This window comes from Hemitrygon akajei, unplaced genomic scaffold, assembly GCF_048418815.1.
Source record: "Hemitrygon akajei unplaced genomic scaffold, sHemAka1.3 Scf000076, whole genome shotgun sequence".
Lineage (NCBI taxonomy): Eukaryota > Metazoa > Chordata > Chondrichthyes > Myliobatiformes > Dasyatidae > Hemitrygon > Hemitrygon akajei.
The window spans coordinates 4030663-4049894 of NW_027331962.1; the positions used below are offsets into that span (position 1 = coordinate 4030663).

At 57.8% G+C, this 19232-nt stretch overlaps 1 protein-coding gene across 1 annotated transcript in view; it reads left to right on the top strand.

The window, feature by feature from the left end:
* Positions 1–18176, top strand: part of LOC140722390 (uncharacterized) — a 62683-nt gene extending 44507 nt beyond the window's left edge. Inside the window, exons 7-10 of the mRNA XM_073037141.1 lie at positions 14112–14198; positions 16761–16931; positions 17087–17254; positions 17419–18176. Of these exons, the coding sequence (XP_072893242.1) occupies positions 14112–14198; positions 16761–16931; positions 17087–17254; positions 17419–17596 (604 nt within the window). The 3' untranslated portion in view covers positions 17597–18176. The remainder of the gene's footprint in view (positions 1–14111; positions 14199–16760; positions 16932–17086; positions 17255–17418) is intronic.
* The last annotated feature ends 1056 nt before the right edge of the window (positions 18177–19232 follow it).

Below are 19232 nucleotides of genomic sequence, written 5' to 3' on the forward strand. Positions count from 1 at the left end.
CATCCCCCTTCCTCCTGTGGATTCTCTCTCCCCCATCCCCCTTCCTCCTGTGGGATCTATCTACCCCATCCCCCTTCCTCCTGTGGTATCTCTCTTCCCCCTGTGGGATCTCTCTCCCCCAGCCCCCTTCCTCCTGTGGGATTTCTCTCCCCCATCCCCCTTCCTCCTGTGAGTTCTCTCTCCCCCTTCCCCCTTCCTGCTGTGGGATCTCTCTCCCTCATCCCCCTTCCTCCTGTGGGATCTATCTACCCCATCCCCCTTCCTCCTGTGGTATCTCTCTCCCCCTGTGGGATATCTCTCCCCCATCCCCCTTCCTCCTGTGGGATCTCTCTCCCCCATCCCGCTTGCTCCTGTGGGATCTATCTACCCCATCCCCCTTCCTCCTGTGGTATCTCTCTCCCCCTGTGGGATCTCTCTCCCCCATCCCCCTTCCTCCTGTGGGATCTCTCTCCCCCATCCCCCTTCCTCCTTTGGGATCTCTCTCCCCCACCCCCCTTCCTCTTGTGGGATCTATCTACCCCATCCCCCTTCCTCCTGTGGGATCTCTCTCCCCCATCCCCCTTCCTCCTGTGGGATCTCTCTCCCCCACCCCCCTTCCTCTTGTGGGATCTATCTACCCCATCCCCCTTCCTCCTGTGGGATCTCTCTCCCCCATCCCCCTTCCTCCTGTGGGATCTCTCTCCCCCATCCCCCTTCCTCTTGTGGGATCTCTCTCCCCCACCCCCCTTCCTCTTGTGGGATCTCTCTCCCCCATCCCCCTTCCTCCTGTGGGATCTATCTACCCCATCCCCCTTCCTCCTGTGGTATCTCTCTCCCCCTGTGGGATCTCTCTCCCCCATCCCCCTTCCTCCTGTGGGATCTCTCTCCCCCATCCCGCTTCCTCCTGTGGGATCTCTCTCCCCCATCCCCCTTCCTCCTGTGGGATCACTCTCCCCCATCCCTCATCCTCCTGTGGGATCACTCTTCCCTGTGGGATCTCTCTCCTGCATCCCCCTTAGTCCTGCGGGATCTATCTCCCCCATCCCCCTTCCTCCTGTGGGATCTATGTCCCCCATCCCCTTTCCTCCTGTGGGATCTCTCTCCCCCATCCCCCTTCCTCCTGTGGATTCTCTCTCCCCCATCCCCCTTCCTCCTGTGGGATCTATTTCCCCCATCCCCCTTCCTCCTGTGGGATCTCTCTCCCCCATCCCCCTTCCTCCTCTGGGTTCTCTCTCCCCCATCCCCCTTCCTCCTGTGGGTTCTCTCTCCCCCATCCCCCTTATTCCTGTGGGATCTCTCTCCCCCATCCACCTTCCTCCTGTGGTATATCTCTCCCCCATCCCCCTTCCTCCTGTGTGATCACACTCCCCCATCCCACTTCCTCCTGTGGGATTTCTCTCCCCCATCCCCCTTCCTCCTGTGAGTTCTCTCTCCCCCAGCCTCCTGTGGGATCTCTCTCGCCCATCCCCCTTCCTGCTGAGGGATATCTCTCCCCCATCCCCCTTCCTGCTGTGGGATCTCTCTCCCTCATCCCCCTTCCTCCTGTGGGATCTATCTACCCCATCCCCCTTCCTCCTGTGGTATCTCTCTCCCCCTGTGGGATCTCTCTCCCCCATCCCCCTTCCTCCTGTGGGATCTCTCTCCCCCATCCCCCTTCCTCCTTTGGGATCTATCTCCCCCATCCCCCTTACTCCTGTGGGATCTCTCTCCCCCACCCCCCTTCCTCTTGTGGGATCTATCTACCCCATCCCCCTTCCTCCTGTGGGATCTATCTACCCCATCCCCCTTCCTACTGTGGGATCTCTCTCCCCCATCCACCTTCCTCTTGTGGGATCTCTCTCCCCCACCCCCCTTCCTCTTGTGGGATCTCTCTCCCCCATCCCCCTTCCTCCTGTGGGATCTATCTACCCCATCCCCCTTCCTCCTGTGGTATCTCTCTCCCCCTGTGGGATCTCTCTCCCCCACCCCCCTTCCTCTTGTGGGATCTCTCTCCCCCACACCCCTTCCTCTTGTGGGATCTCTCTCCCCCATCCCCCTTCCTCCTGTGGGATCTATCTACCCCATCCCCCTTCCTCCTGTGGTATCTCTCTCCCCCTGTGGGATCTCTCTCCCCCATCCCCCTTCCTCCTGTGGGATCTCTCTCCCCCATCCCGCTTCCTCCTGTGGGATCTCTCTCCCCCATCCCCCTTCCTCCTGTGGGATCACTCTCCCCCATCCCTCATCCTCCTGTGGGATCACTCTCCCCTGTGGGATCTCTCTCCTGCATCCCCCTTAGTCCTGCGGGATCTATCTCCCCCATCCCCCTTCCTCCTGTGGGATCTATGTCCCCCATCCCCTTTCCTCCTGTGGGATCTCTCTCCCCCCATCCCCCTTCCTCCTGTGGATTCTCTCTCCCCCATCCCCCTTCCTCCTGTGGGATCTATCTACCCCATCCCCCTTCCTCCTGTGGTATCTCTCTTCCCCCTGTGGGATCTCTCTTCCCCCATCCCCCTTCCTCCTGAGGGTTCTCTCTCCCCCAGCCCCCTTCCTCCTGTGGGATCTCTCTTCCCCACGACCCTTCCTCTTGTGGGATCCCTCTCCCCCATCCCCCTTCATCCTGCGGGATCTATCTACCCCATACCCCTTCCTCCTGTGGGATCTCTCTTCCCCCATCCCCCTTCCTCCTGAGGGTTCTCTCTCCCCCATCCCCCTTCCTCCTGTGGGATCTCTCTCCCCCAGCCCCCTTCCTCCTGTGGGATCTCTCTTCCCCACCCCCCTTCCTCTTGGGGATCCCTCTCCCCCATCCCCCTTCATCCTGCGGGATCTCTCTCCCCCATCCACCTTCCTCCTGTGGGATCTCTCTCCCCCATCCCCCTTCCTCCCGTGGGATCTCTCTCCCCCATCCCCCTTCATCCTGCGGGATCTATCTACCCCATACCCCTTCCTCCTGTGGGATCTCTCTTCCCCCATCCCCCTTCCTCCTGAGGGTTCTCTCTCCCCCATCCCCCTTCCTCCTGTGGGATCTCTCTCCCCCACTCCCCTTCCTCCTGTGGGATCTATCTCCCCCATCCCCCTTCATCCTGCGGGATCTATCTACCCCATACCCCTTCCTACTGTGGGATCTCTCTTCCCCCATCCCCCTTCCTCCTGAGGGTTCTCTCTCCCCCATCCCCCTTCCTCCTGTGGGATCTCTCTCCCCCACTCCCCTTCCTCCTGTGGGATCTATCTCCCCCATCCCCCTTCCTCCTGTGGGATCTCTGTCCCCCATCCCCCTTCCTCCTGTGGCATCTCTCTCCCCCAGCCCCCTTCCTCCTGTGGGATCTCTCTTCCCCACCCCCCTTCCTCTTGGGGATCCCTCTCCCCCATCCCCCTTCATCCTGCGGGATCTATCTACCCCATACCCCTTCCTCCTGTGGTATCTCTCTCCCCCATACCCCTTCCTCCTGTGGGATCTATCTACCCCATCCCCCTTCCTCCTGTGGTATCTCTCTCCCCCTGTGGGATCTCTCTTCCCCCATCCCCCTTCCTCCTGAGGGTTCTCTCTCCCCCATCCCCCTTCCTCCTGTGGGATCTCTCTCCCCCAGCCCCCTTCCTCCTGTGGGATCTCTCTTGCCCACCCCCCCTTCCTCTTGGGGATCCCTCTCCCCCATCCCCCTTCATCCTGCGGGATCTATCTACCCCATACCCCTTCCTCCTGTGGGATCTCTCTCCCCTGTGCGATCTCTCTCCTGCATCCCGCTTAGTCCTGCGGGATCTATCTTCCCCATCCCCCTTCCTCCTGTGGGTTCTCTCGCCCCCATCCCCCTTTCTCCTGTGGGTTCTCTCTCCCCCATCCCCCTTCCTCCTGTGGGATCTCTCTCCCCCACTCCCCTTCCTCCTGTGGGATCTATCTCCCCCATCCCCCTTCCTCCTGTGGGATCTCTGTCCCCCATCCCCCTTCCTCCTGTGGGATCTCTCTCCCCCATCCACCTTCCTCCTGTGGGATCTCTCTCCCCCATCCCCCTTCCTCCCGTGGGATCTCTCTCCCCCATCCCCCTTCCTCCTGTGTGATCACACTCACCCATCCCACTTCCTCTTGTGGGATCTCTCCCCCCCCCAATCCCCCTTCCTCCTGTGGGATGTCTCTCCCCCATCCCCTTTCCTCCTGTGGGATCCCTCTCACCCATCCCCGTTCCTCCTGTGGGATCCCTGTCCCCAATACCACTTCCTCTTGTGGGATCTCGCTCCCCCATCACCCTTCCTCCTGTGTGATCTCCCTCCCCCATCCCCCTTCCTCCTGTGGGATCACTCTCCCCCATCCCCCTTCCAACTGTTGGAATCTCTCATCCCCATCCCCCTTCCTCCTGTGGGATCTCTCTCCCCCATCCCCCTTCCTGCTGAGGGATCTCTCTCCCCCATCCCCCTTCCTCCTGTGGGTTCTCTCTCCCCCATCCTCCTTCCTCCTGTGGATTCTCTCTCCCCCATCCCCCTTCCTCCTGTGGGATCTATCTACCCCATCCCCCTTCCTCCTGTGGTATCTCTCTTCCCCCTGTGGGATCTCTCTTCCCCCATCCCCCTTCCTCCTGTGGGATCTCTGTCCCCCATCCCCCTTCCTCCTGTGGGATCTCTCTCCCCCAGCTCCCTTCCTCCTGAGGGTTCTCTCTCCCCCATCCCCCTTCCTCCTGTGGGATCTCTCTTCCCCCATCCCCCTTCCTCCTGAGGGATCTCTCTCCCCCATCCCCCTTCCTCCTGTGGGATCTCTCTCCCCCACTCCCCTTCCTCCTGTGGGATCTATCTCCCCCATCCCCCTTCCTCCTGTGGGATCTCTGTCCCCCATCCCCCTTCCTCCTGTGGGATCTCTCTTCCCCACCCCCCTTCCTCTTGGGGATCCCTCTCCCCCATCCCCCTTCATCCTGCGGGATCTATCTCCCCCATACCCCTTCCTCCTGTGGGATCTATCTACCCCATCCCCCTTCCTCCTGTGGGATCTCTCTTCCCCCATCCCCCTTCCTCCTGAGGGTTCTCTCACCCCCATCCCCCTTCCTCCTGTGGGATCTCTCTCCCCCAGCCCCCTTCCTCCTGTGGGATCTCTCTTCCCCATCCCCCTTCCTCTTGGGGATCCCTCTCCCCCATCCCCCTTCATCCTGCGGGATCTATCTACCCCATACCCCTTCCTCCTGTGGGATCTCTCTCCCCTGTGCGATCTCTCTCCTGCATCCCGCTTAGTCCTGCGGGATCTATCTCCCCCATCCCCCTTCCTCCTGTGGGTTCTCTCGCCCCCATCCCCCTTTCTCCTGTGGGTTCTCTCTCCCCCATCCCCCTTCCTCCTGTGGGATCTCTCTCCCCCACTCCCCTTCCTCCTGTGGGATCTATCTACCGCATCCCCCTTCCTCCTGTGGGATCTCTGTCCCCCATCCCCCTTTCTCCTGTGGGTTCTCTCTCCCCCATCCCCCTTCCTCCTGTGGGATCTCTCTCCCCCATCCACCTTCCTCCTGTGGGATCTCTCTCCCCCATCCCCCTTCCTCCCGTGGGATCTCTCTCCCCCATCCCCCTTCCTCCTGTGTGATCACACTCCCCCATCCCACTTCCTCTTGTGGGATCTCTCCCCCCCCATCCCCCTTCCTCCTGTGGGATGTCTCTCCCCCATCCCCTTTCCTCCTGTGGGATCCCTCTCACCCATCCCCGTTCCTCCTGTGGGATCCCTGTCCCCAATACCCCTTCCTCTTGTGGGATCTCCCTCCCCCATCCCCCTTCCTCCTGTGGGATCTCTCTCCCCCATCCCCCTTCCTGCTGAGGGATATCTCTCCCCCATTCCCCTTCCTGCTGTTGGATCTCTCTCCCCCATCCCCCTTCCTCCTGTGGGATCTATCTACCCCATCCCCCTTCCTCCTATTGTATCACACTCCCACTATGGGATCTCTCTCCCCCATTCCCGTTCCTCCTGTGGGATCTATCTACCCCATCCCCCTTCCTCCTGTGGTATCTCTCTCCCCCTGTGGGATCTCTCTCCCCCATCCCCCTTCCTCCTGAGGGTTCTCTCTCCCCCATCCCCCTTCTTCCTGTGGGATCTCTCTCCCCCAGCCCCCTTCCTCCTGTGGGATCTCTCTTCCCCACCCCCCTTCCTCTTGTGGGATCTCTCTTCCCCCTGTGGGATCTCTCTTCCCCCATCCCCCTTCCTCCTGTGGGATCTCTGTCCCCCATCCCCCTTCCTCCTGTGGGATCTCTCTCCCCCAGCTCCCTTCCTCCTGAGGGTTCTCTCTCCCCCATCCCCCTTCCTCCTGTGGGATCTCTCTTCCCCCATCCCCCTTCCTCCTGAGGGATCTCTCTCCCCCATCCCCCTTCCTCCTGTGGGATCTCTCTCCCCCACTCCCCTTCCTCCTGTGGGATCTATCTCCCCCATCCCCCTTCCTCCTGTGGGATCTCTGTCCCCCATCCCCCTTCCTCCTGTGGGATCTCTCTTCCCCACCCCCCTTCCTCTTGGGGATCCCTCTCCCCCATCCCCCTTCATCCTGCGGGATCTATCTCCCCCATACCCCTTCCTCCTGTGGGATCTATCTACCCCATCCCCCTTCCTCCTGTGGGATCTCTCTTCCCCCATCCCCCTTCCTCCTGAGGGTTCTCTCACCCCCATCCCCCTTCCTCCTGTGGGATCTCTCTCCCCCAGCCCCCTTCCTCCTGTGGGATCTCTCTTCCCCACCCCCCTTCCTCTTGGGGATCCCTCTCCCCCATCCCCCTTCATCCTGCGGGATCTATCTACCCCATACCCCTTCCTCCTGTGGGATCTCTCTCCCCTGTGCGATCTCTCTCCTGCATCCCGCTTAGTCCTGCGGGATCTATCTCCCCCATCCCCCTTCCTCCTGTGGGTTCTCTCGCCCCCATCCCCCTTTCTCCTGTGGGTTCTCTCTCCCCCATCCCCCTTCCTCCTGTGGGATCTCTCTCCCCCACTCCCCTTCCTCCTGTGGGATCTATCTACCGCATCCCCCTTCCTCCTGTGGGATCTCTGTCCCCCATCCCCCTTTCTCCTGTGGGTTCTCTCTCCCCCATCCCCCTTCTTCCTGTGGGATCTCTCTCCCCCATCCACCTTCCTCCTGTGGGATCTCTCTCCCCCATCCCCCTTCCTCCCGTGGGATCTCTCTCCCCCATCCCCCTTCCTCCTGTGTGATCACACTCCCCCATCCCACTTCCTCTTGTGGGATCTCTCCCCCCCCATCCCCCTTCCTCCTGTGGGATGTCTCTCCCCCATCCCCTTTCCTCCTGTGGGATCCCTCTCACCCATCCCCGTTCCTCCTGTGGGATCCCTGTCCCCAATACCCCTTCCTCTTGTGGGATCTCCCTCCCCCATCCCCCTTCCTCCTGTGGGATCTCTCTCCCCCATCCCCCTTCCTGCTGAGGGATATCTCTCCCCCATTCCCCTTCCTGCTGTTGGATCTCTCTCCCCCATCCCCCTTCCTCCTGTGGGATCTATCTACCCCATCCCCCTTCCTCCTATTGTATCACACTCCCACTATGGGATCTCTCTCCCCCATTCCCGTTCCTCCTGTGGGATCTATCTACCCCATCCCCCTTCCTCCTGTGGTATCTCTCTCCCCCTGTGGGATCTCTCTCCCCCATCCCCCTTCCTCCTGTGGGATCTCTCTCCCCCATCCGCCTTCCTCCTGTGGGATCTATGTCCCCCATCCCCCTTCCTCCTGTGGGATCTCTCTCCCCCATCCCCCTTCCTCCTGTGGGATCTCTCTCCCCCATCCACCTTCCTCCTGTGGGATCTATGTCCCCCATCCCCCTTCCTCCTGTGGGATCTCTCTCCCCCATCCCCCTTCCTCCTGTGGGATCTATCTCCCCCATCCGCCCTCCTCCTGTGGGATCTCTGTCCCCCATCCCCCTTCCTCCTGTGGGTTCCCTCTCCCCCATCCCCCTTCCTCCTGTGGGATCTCTCTCCCCCATCCTCCTGTGGGATCTTTCTTCCCCATCCCCCTTCCTGCTGAGGGATATCTCTTCCCCCATCCCCCTTCCTGCTGTGGGATCTCTCTCCCCCATCCCCCTTCCTCCTGTGGGATCTATCTACCCCATCCCCCTTCCTCCTGTGGTATCTCTCTCCCCCTGTGGGATCTCTCTCCCCCATCCCCCTTCCTCCTGAGGGTTCTCTCTCCCCCATCCCCCTTCCTCCTGTGGGATCTATTTCCCCCATCCCCCTCCCTCCTGTGGGATCTCTCTCCCCCATCCCCCTTCCTCCTGTGGGTTCTCTCTCCCCAATCCCCCTTCCTCCTGTGGGTTCTCTCTCCCCCATCCCCCTTATTCCTGTGGGATCTCTCTCCCCCTTCCACCTTCCTCCTGTGGTATTTCTCTCCCCCATCCCCCTTCCTCCTGTGTGATCACACTCCCCCATCCCACTTCCTCCTGTGGGATCTCTCTCGCCCATCCCCCTTCCTGCTGAGGGATATCTCTCCCCCATCCCCCTTCCTGCTGTGGGATCTCTCTTCCCCACCCCCCTTCCTCTTGGGGATCCCTCTCCCCCATCCCCCTTCATCCTGCGGGATCTATCTACCCCATACCCCTTCCTCCTGTGGGATCTCTCTCCCTTGTGCGATCTCTCTCCTGCATCCCGTTTAGTCCTGCGGGATCTATCTCCCCCATCCCCCTTCCTCCTGTGGGTTCTCTCGCCTCCATCCCCCTTTCTCCTGTGGGTTCTCTCTCCCCCATCCCCCTTCCTCCTGTGGGATCTCTCTCCCCCACTCCCCTTCCTCCTGTGGGATCTATCTACCCCATCCCCCTTCCTCCTGTGGGATCTCTGTCCCCCATCCCCCTTCCTCCTGTGGGATCTCTCTCCCCCATCCACCTTCCTCCTGTGGGATCTCTCTCCCCCATCCCCCTTCCTCCCGTGGGATCTCTCTCCCCCATCCCCCTTCCTCCTGTGTGATCACACTCCCCCATCCCACTTCCTCTTGTGGGATCTCTCCCCCCCCATCCCCCTTCCTCCTGTGGGATGTCTCTCCCCCATCCCCTTTCCTCCTGTGGGATCCCTCTCACCCATCCCCGTTCCTCCTGTGGGATCCCTGTCCCCAATACCCCTTCCTCTTGTGGGATCTCCCTCCCCCATCCCCCTTCCTCCTCTGGGATCACTCTCCCCCAACCCCCTTCCAACTGTTGGAATCTCTCATCCCCATCCCCCTTCCTCCTGTGGGATCTCTCTCCCCCATCCCCCTTCCTGCTGAGGGATATCTCTCCCCCATTCCCCTTCCTGCTGTTGGATCTCTCTCCCCCATCCCCCTTCCTCCTGTGGGATCTATCTACCCCATCCCCCTTCCTCCTATGGTATCACACTCCCACTGTGGGATCTCTCTCCCCCATTCCCGTTCCTCCTGTGGGATCTATCTACCCCATCTCCCTTCCTCCTGTGGTATCTCTCTCCCCCTGTGGGATCTCTCTCCCCCATCCCCCTTCCTCCTGTGGGATCTCTCTCCCCCATCCGCCTTCCTCCTGTGGGTTCTCTCTCCCCCATCCCCCTTCCTCCTGTGGGATCTCTCTCCCCCATCCACCTTCCTCCTGTGGGATCTATGTCCCCCATCCCCCTTCCTCCTGTGGGATCTCTCTCCCCCATCCACCTTCCTCCTGTGGGATCTATGTCCCCCATCCCCCTTCCTCCTGTGGGATCTCTCTCCCCCATCCCCCTTCCTCCTGTGGGATCTCTCTCCCCCATCCACCTTCCTCCTGTGGGATCTATGTCCCCCATCCCCCTTCCTCCTGTGGGATCTCTCTCCCCCATCCCCCTTCCTCCTGTGGGATCTATCTCCCCCATCCGCCCTCCTCCTGTGGGATCTCTGTCCCCCATCCCCCTTCCTCCTGTGGGTTCTCTCTCCCCCATCCCCCTTCCTCCTGTGGGATCTCTCTCCCCCATCCTCCTGTGGGATCTTTCTTCCCCATCCCCCTTCCTGCTGAGGGATATCTCTTCCCCCATCCCCCTTCCTGCTGTGGGATCTCTCTCCCCCATCCCCCTTCCTCCTGTGGGATCTATCTACCCCATCCCCCTTCCTCCTGTGGTATCTCTCTCCCCCTGTGGGATCTCTCTCCCCCATCCCCCTTCCTCCTGAGGGTTCTCTCTCCCCCATCCCCCTTCCTCCTGTGGGATCTATTTCCCCCATCCCCCTTCCTCCTGTGGGATCTCTCTCCCCCATCCCCCTTCCTCCTGTGGGTTCTCTCTCCCCAATCCCCCTTCCTCCTGTGGGTTCTCTCTCCCCCATCCCCCTTATTCCTGTGGGATCTCTCTCCCCCTTCCACCTTCCTCCTGTGGTATTTCTCTCCCCCATCCCCCTTCCTCCTGTGTGATCACACTCCCCCATCCCACTTCCTCCTGTGGGATCTCTCTCGCCCATCCCCCTTCCTGCTGAGGGATATCTCTCCCCCATCCCCCTTCCTGCTGTGGGATCTCTCTTCCCCACCCCCCTTCCTCTTGGGGATCCCTCTCCCCCATCCCCCTTCATCCTGCGGGATCTATCTACCCCATACCCCTTCCTCCTGTGGGATCTCTCTCCCTTGTGCGATCTCTCTCCTGCATCCCGTTTAGTCCTGCGGGATCTATCTCCCCCATCCCCCTTCCTCCTGTGGGTTCTCTCGCCCCCATCCCCCTTTCTCCTGTGGGTTCTCTCTCCCCCATCCCCCTTCCTCCTGTGGGATCTCTCTCCCCCACTCCCCTTCCTCCTGTGGGATCTATCTACCCCATCCCCCTTCCTCCTGTGGGATCTCTGTCCCCCATCCCCCTTCCTCCTGTGGGATCTCTCTCCCCCATCCACCTTCCTCCTGTGGGATCTCTCTCCCCCATCCCCTTTCCTCCCGTGGGATCTCTCTCCCCCATCCCCCTTCCTCCTGTGTGATCACACTCCCCCATCCCACTTCCTCTTGTGGGATCTCTCCCCCCCCATCCCCCTTCCTCCTGTGGGATGTCTCTCCCCCATCCCCTTTCCTCCTGTGGGATCCCTCTCACCCATCCCCGTTCCTCCTGTGGGATCCCTGTCCCCAATACCCCTTCCTCTTGTGGGATCTCCCTCCCCCATCCCCCTTCCTCCTCTGGGATCACTCTCCCCCATCCCCCTTCCAACTGTTGGAATCTCTCATCCCCATCCCCCTTCCTCCTGTGGGATCTCTCTCCCCCATCCCCCTTCCTGCTGAGGGATATCTCTCCCCCATTCCCCTTCCTGCTGTTGGATCTCTCTCCCCCATCCCCCTTCCTCCTGTGGGATCTATCTACCCCATCCCCCTTCCTCCTATGGTATCACACTCCCACTGTGGGATCTCTCTCCCCCATTCCCGTTCCTCCTGTGGGATCTATCTACCCCATCTCCCTTCCTCCTGTGGTATCTCTCTCCCCCTGTGGGATCTCTCTCCCCCATCCCCCTTCCTCCTGTGGGATCTCTCTCCCCCATCCGCCTTCCTCCTGTGGGTTCTCTCTCCCCCATCCCCCTTCCTCCTGTGGGATCTCTCTCCCCCATCCACCTTCCTCCTGTGGGATCTATGTCCCCCATCCCCCTTCCTCCTGTGGGATCTCTCTCCCCCATCCACCTTCCTCCTGTGGGATCTATGTCCCCCATCCCCCTTCCTCCTGTGGGATCTCTCTCCCCCATCCCCCTTCCTCCTGTGGGATCTCTCTCCCCCATCCACCTTCCTCCTGTGGGATCTATGTCCCCCATCCCCCTTCCTCCTGTGGGATCTCTCTCCCCCATCCCCCTTCCTCCTGTGGGATCTATCTCCCCCATCCGCCCTCCTCCTGTGGGATCTCTGTCCCCCATCCCCCTTCCTCCTGTGGGTTCTCTCTCCCCCATCCCCCTTCCTCCTGTGGGATCTCTCTCCCCCATCCTCCTGTGGGATCTTTCTTCCCCATCCCCCTTCCTGCTGAGGGATATCTCTTCCCCCATCCCCCTTCCTGCTGTGGGATCTCTCTCCCCCATCCCCCTTCCTCCTGTGGGATCTATCTACCCCATCCCCCTTCCTCCTGTGGTATCTCTCTCCCCCTGTGGGATCTCTCTCCCCCATCCCCCTTCCTCCTGAGGGTTCTCTCTCCCCCATCCCCCTTCCTCCTGTGGGATCTATTTCCCCCATCCCCCTTCCTCCTGTGGGATCTCTCTCCCCCATCCCCCTTCCTCCTGTGGGTTCTCTCTCCCCAATCCCCCTTCCTCCTGTGGGTTCTCTCTCCCCCATCCCCCTTATTCCTGTGGGATCTCTCTCCCCCTTCCACCTTCCTCCTGTGGTATTTCTCTCCCCCATCCCCCTTCCTCCTGTGTGATCACACTCCCCCATCCCACTTCCTCCTGTGGGATCTCTCTCGCCCATCCCCCTTCCTGCTGAGGGATATCTCTCCCCCATCCCCCTTCCTGCTGTGGGATCTCTCTCCCCCATCCCCCTTCCTCCTGTGGGATCTATCTACCGCATCCCCCTTCCTCCTGTGGAATCTCTCTCCCCCTGTTGGATCTCTCTCCCCCATACCCCTTCCTCCTGTGGTATCTCTCTCCCCCTGTGGGATCTCTCTCCCCCATCCCGCTTGCTCCTGTGGGATCTATCTCCCCCATCCCCCTTCCTCCTGTGGGATCTCTCTCCCCCACCCCCCTTCCTCTTGTGGGATCCCTCTCCCCCATCCCCCTTCCTCCTGTGGGATCACTCTCCCCCATCCCCCTTCCTCCTGTGGGATCTCTGTCCCCCATCCCCCTTCCTCCTGTGGGATCTCTCTCGCCCATCCCCTTTCCTCCTGTGGGATCTCTGTCCCCCATCCCCCTTCCTCCTGTGGGATCTCTCTCGCCCATCCCCCTTCCTCCTGTGGGTTCTCTCTCCCCCATCCCCATTCCTCCTGTGGGATCTCTCTCCCCCATCCCCGTTCCTCCTGTGGGATCCCTGTCCCCAATACCCCTTCCTCTTGTGGGATCTCGCTCCCCCATCACCCTTCCTCCTGTGGGATCTCTCTCCCCCATCCCCCTTCCTGCTGAGGGATATCTCTCCCCCATCCCCCTTCCTGCTGTTGGATCTCTCTCCCCCATCCCCATTCCTCCTGTGGGATCTCTCTCCCCCATCCCCGTTCCTCCTGTGGGATCCCTGTCCCCAATACCCCTTCCTCTTGTGGGATCTCGCTCCCCCATCACCCTTCCTCCTGTGGGATCTCTCTCCCCCATCCCCCTTCCTGCTGAGGGATATCTCTCCCCCATCCCCCTTCCTGCTGTTGGATCTCTCTCCCCCATCCCCCTTCCTCCTGTGGGATCTATCTACCCCATCCCCCTTCCTCCTATGGAATCACACTCCCCCTGTGGGATCTCTCTCCCCCATCCCCCTTCCTCCTGTGGGATCTATCTACCCCATCCCCGCTCCTCCTGTGGTATCTCTCTCCCCCTGTGGGATCTCTCTCCCCCATCCCCCTTCCTCCTGTGGGATCTATCTCCCCCATCCGCCTTCCTCCTGTGGGATCTCTGTCCCCTATCCCCCTTCCTCCTGTGGGTTCTCTCTCCCCCATCCCCCTTCCTACTGTGGTATCTATGTCCCCCATCCCCCTTCCTCCTGTGGGATCTCTCTCCCCCATCCCCCTTCCTCCTGTGGGTTCTCTCTCCCCCATCCCCCTTCCTCCTGTGGGATCTATCTCCCCCATCCGCCTTCCTCCTGTGGGATCTCTGTCCCCTATCCCCCTTCCTCCTGTGGGTTCTCTTTCCCCCATCCCCCTTCCTACTGTGGGATCTATGTCCTCCATCTCCCTTCCTCCTGTGGGATCTCTCTCCCCCATCCCCCTTCCTCCTGTGGGATCTCTCTTCCATATCCACTTCCTTCTTTGTCTTTCCATCCTTTACCTGAGGTGTCGTCTCTTCCTCCATCTCCCATCGACATTCCCCGATTCTCAAATCTTCCTCACTGTTTGACTTTCTCCCCTTCACCCCTGCCCTTTCCAACAGTCTCACGTCAGGAACACTTTTCTAACCATCAGGGAATGAGAGAGAATATGTGGAGTTTACAGGGTCACACCGACAGACGAAATTACTGACATTTGGTGAATTCATTTGGAGCTGGGCAGTGAGGGACATTGACAGTGATGGGAATTATGATCAGTGAATTAATAAAGGGTTTAATGTTTCCTGAAATATCCGAGTGAGAGAAATTGCCTCAGACCCACGGTTTTAATCATTATGTTCATCAATCTGTCTATTTGTGTTTAGTCTCGGGGGGAATGACCTGGGAGATTCTGGAGTGAAACTGGTGTCTGCGGCTCTGAAGAACCCGGAGTGTAAATTACAGAAACTGTGGTAAGTACCAGTCTGTGGGAGATTGTGATTACAGTCACTGGGTGTCTGACACTGAACATTAATGTGATCAGTAATTGTGTTACTGATAAACACTGGGGATTTGTACCGTCTCCTGTCTCTCTGTGTCCTTCACACTCACTCTCTCTCATCTCCAGGCTGGAGAATGTCGGTCTCACAGATTCTGGTGCCGAGGATCTCGTCTCCGCTCTCAGTACAAACCCATCACTGACGGGGCTGAACCTGATATCAAACTCGCTGACAGACTAGCCTTATAATCTTCCAGATTCATATCATTACCTTGTTTTTGAACCTTTTGGAAGCTCTTCTTTTCTTCTTCACTAGATTTACAACGGCCTTTGTGCACCACGGATCTTGTACCCTACCATCCTTTCCATGTCTCATTGGAACGTATCTACTCAGAACCCCACGCAAATATCCCCTGAACATTTTCTACATTTCTTTGGTCTGTTTCCCTGAGGACATCAATTTCCAATTTATGCTTACAAATTCCAGCCTGATAGGCTTATAGTTCTCCGTACTCCAATTAGAGGTTTCCCTAACTTGCCTGTTCCTATCCCTCTCTAATGCTATGGTAAAAGAGATAGAATTGTGATCACTATCTCCAAAATGCTCTCCCACTGAGAGACCTGACACCTGGCCAGGTTCATTTCCCAATACCGGATCAAGTACAGCCTCTCCTCTTGTAGGCTTATATACATATTGTGTCAGGAAACCTTCCTGAACACACCTAACAAACTCCACCCCGTCAAAACCCCTCACTCTAGGGAGATGCCAATCAATATTTGGGAAATTAAAATCTCCCACTTCAACGACCCTGTTATTGTTACTCCTTTCCAGAATCTGTCTCCCTATCTGCTCCTCGATGTCCCTGTTCCTGTTGGGAGGTCTATATAAAACACCCAGCAGAGTTATTGACCCCTTCCTGTTCCTAACCTCCACCCACAGAGACTGTAGACAACCCCTCCATGATGTTCTCCTTTTCTGTAGCCGTGACACTATCTCTGATCAACAGTGCCATGCCCCCACCTCTGTGGCCTCCCTCCCTGTCCTTTCTGAAACATCTAAAGCCGGGCACTCGAAATAAACATTCCTGTCCCTGCACCATCCGAGTCTCTGTAATGGCCACCACATCATATCTCCAAGTACTGATCCACGCTCTAAACTCATCTGCTTTGTTCACAACACTCCTTGCATTAAAATAGACACACCTCAAACCATCGGTCTGAGAGCGTCCCTTCTCTATCACCTGCTTATCCTCCCTCTCACACTGTCTGCAAATTTTCTCTATTTGTGAGCCAACCTCCCTTTCCGCCATCACTTCATTTCAGTTCCCACCCCCTCCCAGCAATTCTAGTTTAAATTCTCCCCGATCGCCTTAGCAAACCAGGATATCGGTTTCCCTGGCATTCAAGTGCAACCCGTCCTTTTTGTGCAGGTCACAGCTGCTCCAAAGGATGTCCCAGTGATCCAGAAATCTGAATCCCTACCTCCTGCTCCAATCCCTCAGCCACGCATTCATCCTCCGCCTCATTCTATTCCTGTACTCACTGTCGCGTGGCACAGGCAGTAATCCCGAGATTACTACCTTTGCCGGTCCTGCTTCTCAACTTCCTTCCTAACTCCCTGTAGTCTGTTTTCAGGACCTCTTCCCTTTTCCTACCTATGTCACTGCTACCAATATGTACCACGACCTCTGGCTGTTCTCCCTCTTACTGCAGGATATCTTGGACGTGTTCTGAAACATCCCGGACCCTGGCACCTGGGAGGCAAACGACCATCCGCGTTTCTTTCCTGCGTCCACAGAATCGCCTGTCTGGCCCTCAAACGACAGAGTCACCTATCACTACTGTCTTCCTCTTCCTTTCCCTGCCCTTCTGAGCCACAGGGCCACTGTTGCCTCCACCAGGTAGGCTGTCCCCACCCCTCTCCAGCAGTACTTGAACAGGGGTACTTATCGTCAAGGGGAATAGCCACAGGGGTACTCTCTAGTTCCTGCTTCTTGCCCTTCCCTCTCCTGACTGTGACCCACTTCTTCAGTCTCCCGTGGCCCCGGTGTGACCACCTGCCTGTAACTCCTCTCTATCACCTCCTCGCTCTCCCTGACCAGACGAAGGTCATCGAGCTGCATCTCCAGTTCCCTAACTCGGTCCCTAAGGAGCTGCAGCTCGACACACCGGGTGCAGATGTTGCCGTCCGGGAGGCTGGGAGTCTCCAGGATCTCCCACATCTGACACCGAGCACAGAAAACCAGCCTCACACACATACTCTCTGTCTGTATTGTAAACAGATAACCTACCTCGCCTCGACCCTTTATCGCCGAAGCCCCGTTGATCCAAAGCCTTCCTACTCTGTCTCCCGCTCCTCTGACACTTGCTCTGTAAATCTGTCTTCCTTTTAAACTCTTCTCGCTCTTCTCTCTGGCCGACTTGCACAGTCGTGCTGAAGAAAAAAAATCAGTAATTGTGTTACTGATAAACACTGGGGATTTGTACCGTCTCCTGTCTCTCTGTCTCCTTCACCCTCACTCTCTCTCATCTCCAGGCTGAGGGGTGTCGGTCTCACAGATTCTGGTGCCGAGGATCTCGTCTCCGCTCTCAGTACAAACCCATCACTGACGGAGCTGGACCTGAGTCGTAATGAACTGGGAGATTCAGGAGTGAAACTGGTGTCTGCGGCTCTGAGGAACCCGGAGTGTAAAATACAGAAACTGTGGTAAGTACCAGACTGTGGGAGATTGTGTTTACAGTCACTGGGTGTCTGACACTGAACATTAATGTGATCAGTAATTGTGTTACTGATAAACACTGGGGATTTGTACCGTCTCCTGTCTCTCTGTGTCCTTCACCCTCACTCTCTCTCATCTCCAGGCTGGACAATGTCGGTCTCACAGATTCTGGTGCCGAGGATCTCGTCTCCGCTCTCAGTACAAACCCATCACTGACGGATCTGGACCTGGGATACAACTCTCTGACAGACGGATCTGTCCCCGCTCTCCGCCGCCTCATACGGACCCTCCCGAGTCTGAAGTGGATCGAGTGAGTGTTTGTGTGAATGTTCAATGTGATAAAATATCAGCGGATCCGCGGGTTTTCTGGTGATATTTGTCTGTGAGTGTTGTTGAAACATTAACCCCGGTCCCCTGTTACTGACACTGTTGTGTAATCTGTTTATTCCATCTTCATTCTCCCATCTGTTTCAGGCTGTGGGACAATCGGTTCAGTTGGACCGGGGAGAAGGAACTGGGATCTCTGCGGGGACCCAGACCCGGACTGAGAGTGTCCGTGTCAACATCTGAATGTGTGAACATCCCCGCCCGCGGGATGGGGACATTTGGCCGACTCCCCGCCCTCCCCTTTAACTCCCGCCCTTACCTTTAACGGCCGCGCGCCGGGGCTGATTCCCAACGGTTTTAACGGACCCGGCTCGGGCCTCGCGCTGTGTGCGTCGCTCGCAGCGGTCCCGCAGTGACGTGTTTCCGCCTGCTGTCCGGCGGGACAGCTTCCGCCGGATGTGCGTGTGCGAGACTCCCCACGTGACACCCCGGGGAATTACCCGGACAGGAAGAGCCCGGGGGTCCGGGGCTCAGTCTGGGACACCGGTGTCCCGGGGTGGGAGGGATGATCCCGGGAGAGGATCCTTTTGCCCCCTTTGCTGAGGACGGTGCATTCGGCAGCCTGGCCGATATAATGATGTTAAATGGACAAATCCCTCGGCAGTGACCCTGGATCTGCAGCGATCCCGGACACGGCCCTGAAGTGTGATTTTATAATCATCGGTTCCCCGATGCAGAGTGACGGTGTGAAACGGGACTGATTATTCAACCGGTCACTCCTTGTCGCCGGTCAGTTAATTGTGTGTGACTGTGAGCAGATTATTTATTCCCGCACGTCAGCAGCTCACACATTGTTTCATTTATATTTCTCATAAAAAAATCAATAAACCACTGTATCTTCCTGACTTGTGTCGGACTCGAGTTTTATTTGAGGTTTCTGTTGCCCTCCACACCCTGTGCACTGAAACAGTGGGTCGGAGCTCCTCACACTGACACAGTAGCGTCTCAGCTCCAGGCTGAGGGAGGTCGGACAAGCAGAGACTAGGAGCCCAGGATCTCATCTCCACCAGATAGATAGATACTTTATTCATCCCCATGGGGAAATTCAACATTTTTTCCAATGTCCCATACACATATTGTAGCAAAACTAATTACATAAAAATACTTAACAGTAAACATATGATCTGCATCTAAAATCACCCTCTCAAAAAGCATTAATAAATAGCTTTTAAAAAGTTCTTAAGTAGTTTACTTAATACATTGAGTCCTAACCCCGGCACTTTAACATATCCTACTCCTGGCGGTTGAATTGTAAAGCCAATGGCATTGGGGAGTATTGATCTCTTCATTCTGTCTGAGGAGCATTGCATCGATAGCAACCTGTCGCTGAAACTGCTTCTCTGTCTCTGGATGGTGCTATGTAGAGGATGTTCAGGCTTTTCCATGATTGACCGTAGCCTACTCAGCGCCCTTCGCTCTGCTACCGATGTTATACTCTCCAGTTCTGTGCCCACGACAGAGCCCGCCTTCCTTACCAGCTTATTAAGACGTGAGGCGACCCTCTTAATGCTTCCTCCACAACACGCCACCACAAAGAAGAGGGCGCTCTCCACAACTGACCTATAGAACATCTTCAGCATCTCACTACAAACATTGAATGACGCCAACCTTCTAAAGAAGTACAGTCGACTCTGTGCCCTCCTGCACAAGGCATCTGTGTTGGCAGTCCAGTCTAGCTTCTCGTCTAACTGCACTCCCAGATACTTGTAGGTCTTAACCTGCTCCACACATTCTCCATTAATGATCACTGGCTCCATATGAGGCCTAGGTCTCCTAAAGTCACCACCATCTCGTTGGTCTTGGTGATATTGAGACGCAGGTAGTTTGAGTTGCACCATATCACAAAGTCCTGTATCAGTTTCCTATACTCTTCCTCCTGTCCATTCCTGACACACCCCACG